The 13,928-nt window shown below is 46.0% G+C and overlaps 1 protein-coding gene across 1 annotated transcript in view; it reads right to left on the bottom strand.

The window, feature by feature from the left end:
- DNAJC15 (DnaJ heat shock protein family (Hsp40) member C15) overlaps positions 1-11,528 on the bottom strand; it is a 75,205-nt gene extending 63,677 nt beyond the window's left edge. The window contains exon 1 of the mRNA XM_077483197.1: positions 11,344-11,528. Within this exon, the coding sequence (XP_077339323.1) occupies positions 11,344-11,448 (105 nt within the window). The 5' untranslated portion in view covers positions 11,449-11,528. The remainder of the gene's footprint in view (positions 1-11,343) is intronic.
- Positions 11,529-13,928: the final 2,400 nt, after the last annotated feature.

Below are 13,928 nucleotides of genomic sequence, written 5' to 3'. Positions count from 1 at the left end.
CATAGCAGCCAGTGTGTGTGTGTGTCCCCTCATAGCAGCCAGTGTGTGTGTGTGTCCCCTCATAGCAGCCAGTGTGTGTGTGTGTGTCCCCTCATAGCAGCCAGTGTGTGTGTGTGTGTCCCCTCATAGCAGCCAGTGTGTGTGTGTGTCCCCTCATAGCAGCCAGTGTGTGTGTGTGTGTCCCCTCATAGCAGCCAGTGTGTGTGTGTGTGTCCCCTCATAGCAGCCAGTGTGTGTGTGTGTGTCCCCTCATAGCAGCCAGTGTGTGTGTGTGTGTCCCCTCATAGCAGCCAGTGTGTGTGTGTGTCCCCTCATAGCAGCCAGTGTGTGTGTGTGTCCCCTCATAGCAGCCAGTGTGTGTGTGTGTCCCCTCATAGCAGCCAGTGTGTGTGTGTGTCCCCTCATAGCAGCCAGTGTGTGTGTGTGTCCCCTCATAGCAGCCAGTGTGTGTGTGTCCCCTCATAGCAGCCAGTGTGTGTGTGTCCCCTCATAGCAGCCAACCTGTGAAGAGAAAACAGAAGAGAGAAGAGGAGAGTCGCCTCCGTCGCCTGTCTGATCACAGCAGGGGAACATCACAGCTTTCAGGTCAATAGCTGTGTGTTCCCGGCCGCGCGCCGTCACGTACAGCCCCTCCCCCTTGTCAGGGCACTTTGATAGACAGATCATCCGTCCAATCCTACGGGTGATCTGTCTATCAAAGTGCCCTGACAAGGGGGAGGGGCTGTACATGATGGCGCGCGGCCGGGAACACACAGCTATTGACCTGAAAGCTGTGATGTTCCCGCGCTGTGATCAAACAGGCGGCAGAGACGGCTCGCCTGCACTATAGCGTGATATAGCTCTTCATGATGGGCGCACCAGGGGCGGGGGGCGGAGCCCCGCCCCCTACCCTGGCCCCGCCCCATTTTCGGCTCCATTATCGGCCGTTTTTCTCTTTCGGCAAATTGCCGATAAGGGCATTTTCGGCCGATATGTTTCGGCGGCCGAAATTTCGGTGCATCCCTAGTAAAAACACACCGATAAGGCTGACACCTGGCCTTTGATAGGATTAGAACTTAAGCGGCGCTTTGCGGGCGGTTTTAGCTGCTTTTTTTGGTTGCTGGGGGGGGGGGGGGGGGGTAAAAAGCACCCCACTATCGGCCGAATAGCTCCGCTAAAGTGACGGTAAAGCGTCGCTAAAAATAGCGTTGCTTTACCGCCGACGCCAGCCTGCCCCAGTGTGAAAGTAGCCTTAGGCATCCACCTCCTCGAGCAAGAGCATGTATCTGGGTGACCTTGTCCTTTGGCTCAGAGTATCTTTGGATGATGCCGTCTCACTTAGATCATCCAAAAGATCCAATTCCTCCCCCTGATTCGTCACCCTCCTCTTTGATTTGGGGTTTCAAGGTTCAACAGCATCAACTCTATAGCCTTTATTTCCTTCTTAATGCCAGAAATCAATCAATTCTTTGCATGCCCCTGTTGCCTCCTTGTAAATCAATTTATCAATACAGGGTTCCAAAGGGGCTTTTCTCACCCTTCTTTGAATTTGTTTGCACATGACGGACACCTCTTCTTCCCCCTGACATCTCTGGTTCTTTGGGCTGAGCCTGAGACAAGAGAAGGAAAGAAGAGCCGGGAGGGGGAAGAGAAAAAAAAAAAAAAAAAAAAGGAGCCAGGGACAAACTGCTGTCAGATACCTTTGCCAACCAGTGGGTGTACATTCACCAACACCTATATGCACCCCCACCAGCTGCTGATGAGATTCACATGACTCTTTAGCCTGGATCCCGTCTCACCAAGGGGTGAGGAGATGGGTGCTAGCATTGAGTCCACCACCACCCCTCCCAGCCCTGTAGGCCAAAACCACCTCAGTGTCCACCTACCTGAGCTGGGCTGGCACCACTGCCACTTGGCTCTGCTAGCCGTGGCTGGCATTTTTTAAATAAGCCACCATGGATCTGCCGTCCACTCTCACTGTGCGACCCGGAACCAGAAGTAGCGTTCCCGAATCCCCCCCCCCCTCCTGCGTTTCACAGGCTGGAACTCGAGACCTACGCCTGCCCCCCGTTGTACTCATGCCGGAATACCACATTATCTAGTCAGCAGACCGCTGTGAGCCTTGTGCGGGGAGCACCAGCCCTTCCCGGGGGGGGGGGGGGGGGGGGAATTTAGATTCCTGCCATCCTTGCTTACAGGTACCTGCAGACCTCCTTCCCCCTACTCCTTAGGCAGCCCTGCACAGGCTTAGGGGATTGAGCGCTCCCATTCAGCCTCCTCCTCTGGTGGAGGTGGACAAAGACTGGGGAGGATGGAAGGGGAGCCGCCCTTTATGGATTTAAATTTTGTGTTTCCTGCCTCTGGAGGTGGAGCCTCTCTCTAGTGGACTTGTGTGGACACTCCATCTCTTGTTTGGTATGTGTCAACTGAAGAGTCTTGATGCAGTAAATTGTTGATGCTTGTGTGCATCCCCCGCACTTCCCTCCTGGCTCAGGTGAGGACAGCACTGGATCCTTGGACAGATAATGTCCTTATATTAAAAATAAGCAAATATAGTATTTGTAGCTGCTGACTTAATTTTTTTTTATATATGCAGTTCAATTGTTTAATGATAGTATTCAGTATATGAATTCCCTCATTTCACATGCCTTTTTTTAACCAATCCCAAGGTGGCACCAAGGAGGCGTTTCTTCCACATTATTTATATAAACAAAACAACCCTGGTGGGATTCCGGCACTTTAAAGTGGAATTAAAGGTTCTGCTTTAAGAAAGAAAAAAAAAAATATGTATGTATTATGTATACACATACACACACACACACACACACACTACTTACCTGCTCTGTGCAGTGGTTTTGCACAGAGCAGCCCAGATCCTTTTCTTCTAGTGTCCTCCGTCAGCACTCCTGGCTCCTCCCTCTTGATCAGTGCCTCCATTAGCAAGCCACTTGCTTTGGGAGCACTAGCCCTGCTTTGTGTGTCCATAAGACACAGAGCCGAGGCTCAGCCGCCGTGCCCCTCTCACTGGTTGTGATTGACAGCAGTGGGAGCCAATGGCTCCTGCTGCTGTCTCAACCAAAGAGGAACGGAAGTCCTGGGACTGCCAAGGCTCTTGTGCACATCAAGGGGAGAAAAAACAAAACAAAAAAAAAAAACCAAAAAACAAAAACCCACACACAAAACACTACTTCAGCCTTAAGGCCTGGTTCACAACTATGCATTTTTTTAGTGCATTTTCAGTTTTGCAGAAACACACTACGGTCCATTTAACATAGTTCACATCTGTGCATTTTATGGAAAGGGCCAGGGATCAGCAGGTTGTGTTTTTTGGTTCCATAGACTTCAATGGAGCGAAAACGTGTGTTAAAACATACAAAATGCACCTGGAATATGCATGAACTGCAACCTGTATAGGTATGAACCAGGCCTTACAACCACTTCAATTGTAACCACTAAATATTTGAACACAAGCTTCCATTAGATGCCTTCAGTGGTCCCCAGGTAGACATTATTGTTAAGGTTCACTGTGTGATGCACAATGACACAACATCAAAAAAAAAAAATAAAAAAAAAAAAAAAAAAAAATTTATAAAAATACCAAATCACACAAAAGGATAATAATAAAAAAAAAAAAAAAAAAACATTTTTGTTTGCACATGACTAGATAATGGGAATCAGCCATGTGTTTTGCCTGCCTCCCAAGTTACAGAGCTGACAGACAGAGAGGGACGGGTAGAAAGCAGAGTAGAACAGAGCAGAGCTGCGGATGACGGAGGCACATAAACTGACCACAGTGTCAGTGCTCAGCAGCTAAGATATACCATGGTCAGCTTACAGCTGAGAGGGTATAGCCAGGTTTTTGCGGTGTTACAGGGGGCCAAATTGCACAGCACAAGAACTGTGCTGTATAACATGCTTTAAGGGAACAGGATGGGTTTTATTTGTATTTTTTTTGGGGCAACAAAAGCTTTAAGAGACCAGATGTAGGTGAAATGTACATGTCAAATTGTAAAACATCTAAAGCAATTTTTTAAACACACAAAGATTTCTGAACAAGAGAAATCTAATAGATTACCCCATCTAATCAATGTGGATCTCTCCTGCTGGCTATTGTTTCTAACAGTTGATGTTCACTGCTGTTAGAATGTATAAACAGTGAATGCTTTTGATTGGCTGCAGTCACTGTTCGGCTGACGATTTTACATTTGACTCCTTCAAAAAAAGGCAATTAAAAAAATAAAATAAAAAATGGACTTTCGTCTAGCCAAGTGGTCTTGACAGGGCCACCCAAGGTTCGAATATTAATAATGAATGGCAGTCCTGCCCATCTGCAAAAGCAGCAGCACGGTTTGATATCTCATAAAATGTTTATGCGACAAAATAAAACTACCTAACACATAGCAATATGAGCAATCCTCCAAACAAAAATAATATATACATATACTCTCGGTTCACATTACATTAAAGTGTTACTAAACCCAGTAACTGGTCTCTCACACTACACAGAACATGGAAATGCAATTATTTTACTATATATGAACTGCTAAATACCTTTTCTCATCAGCAGTATAAAGCAGTCTTGTAACATCTATCAGTGTCTGGTTAAAGCTAGTAGGAGGAGTTTTCATACTTCACTGCCTGTCCTATCAGGATGCAGAACCCCTGACCCCCTGTCTGGACAGTGCTGATTACATGCACTCTCCCAAGTAATAAAAAAAAAAATAATAATAATAATAATAATAATAATAATAATAATAATAATAATAACCCCTCTAGCAATACACACCAAACCTAGCTCGTGCAGCCTGATGGCAGCAACTCCGTATATGGACATGTTATGGGGACAATGTAAGAAGGGGAGGATCTGTGCATACAGGATCAACATATTCTCTCATATTTTTTCAAAATAAATACACATTTCCGTGTCCAGTGTGATATACGGATATCTTTCCTCCTCCAAACTGCAATTTGTGTTCCTTATGTCACCACTACTATGCATTCTAGATGGGTCAAAGCAAGCATGTAGACAGGGTTCTTTTAAATCAGCTCTCCAAGCCTCCAGGACAGCAAGGCACTCTCCTCTGCCTACTTACATCTATCAGATTTCTTCTTTTTCTGTGTCTCTTACCTGCTCTCTGCATTCGGTGTCTATTTCAGTGAAATGAGGGGGGGGGGGGGGGGGGGGACGGGTGATGGGACTTGCAGACGTGGGAACAACATGTAACCACCCACATAAGTGTTACCCTAACCTTACTAATAGGAGCTGGAACTGGTATTTTTGCTTTTTACGACAGGACCAATGATATATGAATGGAAGTACTAAACTGAATGTGTGCATCATCTTTGTGGCGGAATATCATTATTTTCTGATTGGTGGAAGATGCAAGATTAGAGAACTGAATATGAAAAATAAATAAAGTAAATGAGCAAATAAGAAAATTACATGGGGGGGGTTCTGGTTGTGTCGCACACAATCCTTCTAGAACACTCCTCTGTGATCAGTGACCCCCTATGCATCATTCAGTAATGGTGACCCCCTGAAATTCTAGGTTTCTGTGATGTGTCTCTGCCATGGCTGTCCCAGGGATGGATTGCACAGATTTTACATCAGCTGTGTCAGAGAATGGTGTTCTGCCTCCATCACTGTCCCCTCACCCCAGGTCTACCATGACTTCTTCTATTACATCAATTGTTCTAGAGATAAACCTCACATGAAGTGCACAAAGACAAAAAGGGTTTTTCTGGTTGTCATACAGATTTGTAACCAATTTGTGACTGAGGGTAAAAAAAAAAAAAAAAAAAAATATTAATGCCTAAGCACAATTTTGCAACTTTGACATGTGACCATATTATCCGGTCAGCAGACCGCTGTGAGCCTTGTGCGGGGAGCACCAGCCCTATGCATGGAGGACAACGCCAGTATCAACCCCCCGCAGCCTGACGGGGGGGGGGGGGGGGGAATTAGATTCCTGCCATCCTTGCTTACAGGTACCTGCAGACCTCCTTCCCCCTACTTCTTAGGCAGCCCTGCACAGGCTTAGGGGGATTGAGAGCTCCCATTCAGCCTCCTCCTCCGGTGGAGGTGGACAAAGACTGGGGAAGAAGAAGGGGAGCCGCCCTTTATGAATTTAAAGAGTCTTGATGCAGTAAATTCTTGGTGCTCGTGTGCATCCCCCCCCCCCACTTCCCTCCTGGCTCAGGTGAGGACAGCACTGGATCCTTGGACAGATAGACAGATAATGTCCTTATATTAAAAATAAGCAAATATAGTATTTGTAGCTGCTGACTTAATTTTTTTATATATGCAGTTCAAATGTTTAATGATAGTATTCCATTATTATTTCACATGCCTTTTTTTAACCAATCCCAAGGTGGCACCAAGGAGGCATTTCTTCCATTTATATAATCAAAACAACCCAGTGCAACCTGATGGGATTCCGGTGCTTTAAAGTGGGAAAGAAAGAAAGAAAGAAAGAAAGAAAGAAAGAAAGAAAGAAAGAAAGAAAGAAAGAAAGAAAGAAAGAAAGAAAGAAAGAAAGAAAGAAAGAAAGAAAGAAAGAAAGAAAGAAAGAAAGAAAGAAAGAAAGAAAGAAAGAAAGAAAGAAAGAAAGAAAGAAAGAAAGAAAGAAAGAAAGAAAGAAAGAAAGAAAGAAAGAAAGAAAGGATAGATATTTTTTTTATATTACCGTATTATACAGGATTTATATTGCGCTGACAGTTTACGCAGAGCTTTACAACATGAGGGGAGACAGTACAATTACACTACAATTCAATACAGGGGGGGGGGGGGGGGGGGGGAAATCAGAGGGCCCTGCTCACTAGAGCTTACAATCTAGGAGGGAGGGTCAAGTTATACAAAAGAGTAATAGCTGTGGGGGACCGCCCGCTCTAACAAGGGCATGCATCCGCTGAGGGTGGTACACATTCCACGGCCGCTGTTTGCGATATTCAAGTTAACGGGGCCATGGTGCAACCATCCTGTCATTATGTGGATGTGACGTAATCACTCAAGACTTTTGAGGGTTAAACCTGATGGTGAATAGGCGACATATCGCCCCCCAGCTACTCTGTGAAAGACGATTAACCGAAAATTACTTTACAGAGAGCAGCAAGGGCTGACGCACATCAGAAGGAGCCCAAACTGCCATTTTCTTTAAACATCACTTAAAGAGGAAGTAAAGGCAAAAAAAAAAATTAAAAAAAAAAAGCACACCCTGCAAGGCAAAGGCATAGCATACTAGCTCATTATGAATAACTTACCTGAGAAGGAAGCCCCCGAAGCGGTCCTCCGTCTTCCTCTTCGCCGCTGCCATGTATCCCGGAGCGACTTCCGGGTCTCGCTGCTTCGGTGCTGTGATTCGCCGGAGTCGCGATGACATCACTCCCACGCATGCGCATGGGAGCCGACACTCGTGGCATATGGCCGTGATCTGTGGCCTGCCCAGTGCGCCTGCACGTCGCTGTCTATGGCGCATGTGCCGTAGACAGCGGTGGCTGTCTTCGGGTAAATATCTCCTAAACCGTATAGGTTTAGGAGATATTTCTTGGACCTACAGGTAAGCCTTACCTGTAGGTCAAAGTGGTTTGTAAGGGTTTACAACCACTTTAAATGTTCATTCATGCAGGACATTATACAGTCTTCTATCCTGCTTAAGTTCACCTTACAGCAGGCATGTCCAAAGTCTGGGCCACGGGCCAAAAGTGGCCCGCAGTCTGGTTTTGAACGGCCCGGCGCCGGGGTCACAAAAGATATATAGTCCGGCTTGCCACGGAGGGAGGAGGCAGGACGAGTGCCATGCACACAGGAGTAGAATTTCCTGTTTATACGGCAGCTGTAATGGGAAGTCCCATCTCTGCCATTGGATGACTGTTCTGTCCATCAGAGGAGGCGGGACTTTCTCTTAAAGGGGCCGTTGTGTAAACAGGAAATTCTGTAGGATGTCTTTGGCGCTCGTCCTGCCCTCCATGGCTGCACTGATGGTAATGGTGGCTGCATTCATGGCAATTGCAATTGTGGGGCTGCATTCCTGGCAATGGTGAGCGAATTCATAACAATGGTGGCTGCATTCCCGGCAATGGTGGGCGCTGCATTCCCGGCAATGGTGGGCGCTGCATTCCCGGCAATGGTGGGTCTGCAGATGGGCACTGACACGTATTTTGCTTCACAGTTCTTTATTTAAAATTGTAATTTTTTTTTTTTCCTGAAGCTTCCCTCTTAAAGTGAAGGTGTGTGTTATACGCCAATAAATACAGTGTATCCAAATAATACACTTGAGTTCATCTTTTCACCACACACAGCCACAAAGGCAAGAGAATTCTTGTTGGGCAGTGTATTAGTGCTCGGACGAACACACTTAGACCGAATTTTAATGGTTCACAGAATGTCAGGCAAAATGGTCGGCCCTCGCCCATGTTCAGTTCATCAAATCTGGCCCTCTTAGAATAAAAGTTTGGACATCCCTGCCTTACAGAGTAAGGTGAACTTACAATTTAAAAACACACCGACACTAATGTTAACCACTTGCCTACCATGCACTTTGACCCCCTCTACCTAGGCCAATTTTCAGCACTGTCTCGCTTTGACAATTGCGCAGTCGTGAAATGCTGCGCCCAAACTAAATTTTGTAGGGTTTTGTGACACAGATAGAGCTTTCTTTTGGTAGTATTTAATCACCACTAGGTGGTTTATTTTTTGCTAAACAAATTAAAAAAACTATAAAAATTGGAAAAAAAAAAAATCCAAGTTATTTTTCTCCTTCACTGATGTGTGCTGATGAGGAGGTACTGATGGGCACTGACAGGTATCACTGGTGGGCACTGTTGGGGCTGCACTAATTATTATTATTATTCAGCATTTATATAGCGCCAACAGTTTGCGCAGCGCTTTTATAGCACCAACAGTTTGCGCAGCGCTTTTGATGATGATCAGATGATCAGTGCCCTGATTGTCAGTGCAGATGTCCCCACTGAGAAATGCTGCTTACCAGCTCTCCTGTCCAATAACCTTCATTTTTCTGTTTATGCTAGAATCAACTGTGATTGGACACAGCTGATCACCTGATAAAGAGCCTACATCATAGGCTATTTACCGTGTTCAGTGATTGGCTGTGTCACAGCGTACCACAAATCTGCACACCAGGAATGTGGGGACGTCATATGACGTCCTCCCAGAATGAGAGTGCTCACGCCCCTCCGTCATTTCACTATGTGATGAGCAGGGAGCAGTTAAAGGGTAAGTTCGCCTTTAACTGCTTCCCGACTGACGGCCAGGCGGCGCACCTATTGTGGCAGGAGGCCGTCATATGACAACCTCCCGCTTAAACAGGGAATGCGAGCGATCGTGTGCGCGCATCCCTGTTTCTTCAGTGGCGGCGTGTCACGGAGACATCACTCGCCACCGAAGGGGGTGAACAGCCTTTGGTTATGGCTGTTTACCACGTGATCGGCCATGATGAAAGTCACGGACGATCACAGATGGTCACACCCCCGCTGTGCACGGCGCATGCGTGTGATCGTGCACGTCGGTGGCGGCGTGTTCCCCGGGAACACTGCTCGTCACCGGCGGTGGTAAACAGCCATTGCCCGGCTGTTTACCCACGTGATCAGCTGTGATCCTTTCACAGCCGATCACTAAAATGTAAACAAACCGTGGTAACGAGATGTTACCGGGTTCTCCTCCTCACACACCGATCGTGAGAAAGCTGAAAGCTGAAAATTGGTCTGGTCAGGAAGGGGGTGTAAGTGCCCTGTACTGAGGTGGTTAAAGAAAAATCTGTAAGATGAGCTTACACAGGACCCCTCCTCACCCCCCCCACCCCAGTCCTGCTGACCTGTTGCATGGCAATCTCCAGTTCTGAGCCCTGCTATAGCCGCGTCACCGGTCCAAGGCTTAGAAATCCCCTCTGCATTCATGCGTCTTCTTCCCCACTGACAGGACAGGCTACGCGAGTCTTAATTGGCCGGCGCCGACCAGTTAGAATGCTGACAGGGCACATGGAGATTTCCAAGCCCCAGACTTGTGATGCGGCTATAGCAGGATTCAGAATGGGAGATCGCTGCGATGCAGGTCAGCAGGACTGGGTCGGGATGAGGAGAGTATCCCGTGTGTAGCACTTACAGATTTTTCTGTAAAGGTGAACTTACCCTTTAATCATGATAAAAAATAATAATAAATGGGGGGGGGAATTAAAATGCGCACTAATGTTTCTGGGCTGTACTACGTGTACCAAGATACACATATATGGTATCGCTGCAACACCACACCCACAAAGGATATACCCTTTACCACCAAATGAGAGCCCAATTTGTCCTGGAAAAAAAAAAAAAAAAAAAACAAGACACGATGCACAAAGTAGTTGTGATGCCATCCACAACTCTTCCCCCAGCTACATCACTAGCCTAGTCTCAAAATACCAACCTAATCGCCCACTTAATTCCTCCCAAGACCTCCTGCTCTCTAGCTCCCTCATCACCTCCTCCCATATCCGCCTCCAGGACTTCTCCTGAGCCTCCGCCATCCTCTGCAATTCCCTACCCCAATCTGTCAGAATGTCTCCAAAATGTATCCACTTTTTAGGCAATCCCTGAAAACTTTCCTCGTCAGAGAGTCCTATCCTGCCTCCGACTAACAACTGCACTATTTTCTCCATTAGCTCATCCCCCAGAGCTAGTACTCTTTTGTAGAACTTGACCCTCCCTCCTAGATTGTAAGCGCTAATGAGCAGGGCCCTCCGATTTCCCCCCTGTACTGAATTGTAGTGTAATTGTACTGTCTGCTCTCATGTTGTAAAGCTCTGCATAAACTGTTGGCACTATATAAATCCTGTATAATAATAATAAAAAAAAAGAAGAAAAAAAAATGTATATTTTTTTTATGATTTAATAATAATAATGATGATGATGATGAGTACGGTTTTAATAACACATGTCAAAGTTGAAAAATTGTGCTTAGGCGTTAAGATTTTTTTTACCCTCAGTCAGGATTGGGTTAAAAATACAAATCTGTATGACAACCAGAAAACACCTTTTTGTGTTTGTGCACTTCATGTGAGGTTTATCTCTAGAACAATTGATGTAATAGAAGAAGTCATGGAAGACCTTGGGGTGAGGGGACAGTGATGGAGGCAGAACACCATTCTCTGACACCCAGCTGATGTAATATCAGTGCAATCCATCCCTGGGACGGCCATGGCAGAGACACATCATTGAAACCTAGAATTTCAGGGGGTCACCGTTACTGAATGATGCATAGGGGGTCACTGATCACAGAGGAGTGTTCTAGAAAGATTGTGTGCGACACAACCAGGACCTCCCCAACTCATCACCACCTCAATGTCACCTCCCGGGGTCCCCCAATGTACTCACCAGTGCGCGATCCATGTCAGCTCCCGCAGTCCCCCGGCTCCCCACCTTGTACTCCGGGTAGCGCAGTATTTCCGAAGAACTCATGCCGCTGCTGGAGGTCGCCATGACACTCGGACGGGGCTCAGGAGGGACAAAATTGTCCGGAAATGTTGTCGAAGTGTCATCCAATCCTATCAACGTCACCTCGAAGGGCCCGCCCCCCGGAGAAGTCACGTGCTCCTCTGTAGAATTGAAGGGAATGTAATAGTGACAGGAAACCTGGGATTAGATTCATTCATTAGAGGAGCAGGAAGGGGGAGCATGCGCTTTGTCTGCTTACCGCACAGATAAACTAACTGCCCCCTTTTCAGAAGTTTGGAGATATGAGAAATATATTATTAGAATAGCTCCCTACTGTCCCTGATTTTGAGGGACTGTCCCGGATTTGGAGCAATGCTGGTTATTTAGGAGGCAAATCCACTTTGCACTGCAAGTGCACTTGGAAGTGCAGTCGCTCTGAATCTAAGGTGTAGCTCTGAAATGAGGGGAAGCTCTGCTGATTTTATCATCCAATCATGTGCAAGCTAAAATGCTGTTTATTTTACTTGCATGTCCCCCTCGGAACTACAGCAACTTTACTTCCAAGTGCGCTTTCAATGCAAAGTGGATTTTCCTTTAGTAAATAACCCCCAATGTCACTCTGTCCCTCTTTCCTCCTCATTTGTCCCTCATTTTGGTCTGATCTATATAGTTGTATATAAAATGCACTTTTTATCTTTCAAAAAGTGTTTCCCAGTGCTAAACCTGCCAATATAAAGGAATGGCAGGGGGCGTGTTCTATGTCTACATATTTTGCAGGTAGGTGTCCCTCTTTCCGATCTCAAAATGTTGGGGGGTATGTTATTAGCCCAGTCACAACGAAGGTTAAACAACTCCTAAACTGTATCTAAAGGCAAAAATGCTATTTTGGATACAATAAGAGAGGGTTAGAACCCCTGTCATTTTATTTTATTTATGTATGAATTTTTGTTTGTCATCTGTGTCCCATTGGAAAGAATTCCCTTCACTGGCTGAGGAGCTGCTGTAGTAAAGAGGGGTTTGGATCCTGGAGAACTGGGTCGATTTCTCAGTCGGTTACCAGCTCTACAGAAGGGACGGACTGCACCTAAATGAGGAGGGTGCAGATCGGCTGGGAGGGAAGTTGTCCGACAAGTTAGAGGGACTTTTAAACTAGCCGATGGGGGAAGGTCCAGATATAGAGATAGTCTGCACAGAGGATAGTATTGGGGGCATTAGTGGTAGGTTGACTAAAGCAACTCAATCCGAGGTAAGTACAGTCTTTTTTGTGAATACAGTCCTATTTGCAACCGCAGAACACCCAATAAGGGGATAGTATGCATCCGGTTTAAACTACGTGGCATGTTTACCAATACCAGGAATCTGGCAAACAAGATGGGAGAACTAGCGCTACTGTTGTACAAGGAAGATTTTGATTTTGTAGGAATTTCAGAGACCTGGTTCAACAGCTATCATGATTGGCTGGCAACCATTCAAGGGTATTCCCTATATCGCAAGGATAGAGAGGGTAAAAAAGGTCGAGGGGTATTCCTATATATCAAAAATGATGTACAAGTGAATGTGAGAGATGACATCCCTAATGGAGCAAGGGAGGAGGTGGAATCCTTATGGGAAGAGCTTCAAAGGGGAAAGTTGTACTGGGAGTATGCTATAGGCCCCCTAACCTGAGGGAGGAGGGGGAGGTGGACCTCCTATCACAATTTGGATTAGTGACAAGGATGGAAAGTGTCATTATAATGGGGGATTTTAATTATCCAGACACAGACTGGGTGGAAGGAACCGTGCATTCACCTAAAGCTTGCCATTTCCTAAATGTCTTGCAGGACAATTTCATGGGTCAGATGGTAAATGCACCAACAAGAAACAAAGCGTCACTAGACCTACTGATTACCAACAATACAGACCTGACCACGGATGTGGAAATACGGTGTAATTTAGGAAACCGCGATCACAGGTCAATTTGTTTTAGTATAAATCACACAAATAGGAAATGGAATATAAGACACTGGATTTCAAAAGAGCCAACTTCTCTAAATTACAATCCTTGCATTTGGATGCATTTGGGTGGCAAAAATATGAATGCAAGCTATACACTAGGGGGAGAACCTCTGGGGGAATCTAGGATGGAAAAGGACCTGAGAGTCCTAGTAGATGACAGGCTCAGCAATGGCATGCGATGCCAAACTGCTGCAAGCAAAGCCAACAGAATATTGGCATATTGGAGATAAAATGATAATTCTCCCGCTCTACAAGACTCTGGTCCGGCCGCACCTGGAGTATGCTGTCCAGTTCTGGGCACCAGTCCTCAGGAAGGTTATGCTGGAACTGGAGAGAGTCCAGAGAAGGGCATCAAAACTAATAAAGGGTCTGGAGGATATTAGTTATGAGGAAAGATTACAAACACTGAACTTATTCTCTCTGGAGAAGAGACACTTGAGAGGGGATATGATTTTAATATACAAATACCATACTAATGACCCCACAATAGGGATACAACTTTTCCCTACAGGTAAGCCTTATTATAGGTG

The sequence above is a fragment of the Lithobates pipiens genome, unplaced genomic scaffold (assembly GCF_037356315.1).
Source record: "Lithobates pipiens isolate NorthernLeopardFrog02 unplaced genomic scaffold, aLitPip1_a1.2 Scaffold_16, whole genome shotgun sequence".
NCBI lineage: Eukaryota > Metazoa > Chordata > Amphibia > Anura > Ranidae > Lithobates > Lithobates pipiens.
The sequence above is the reverse complement of the archived record's forward strand: the minus strand, read 5'-3'. Positions and strand labels throughout refer to the sequence as shown.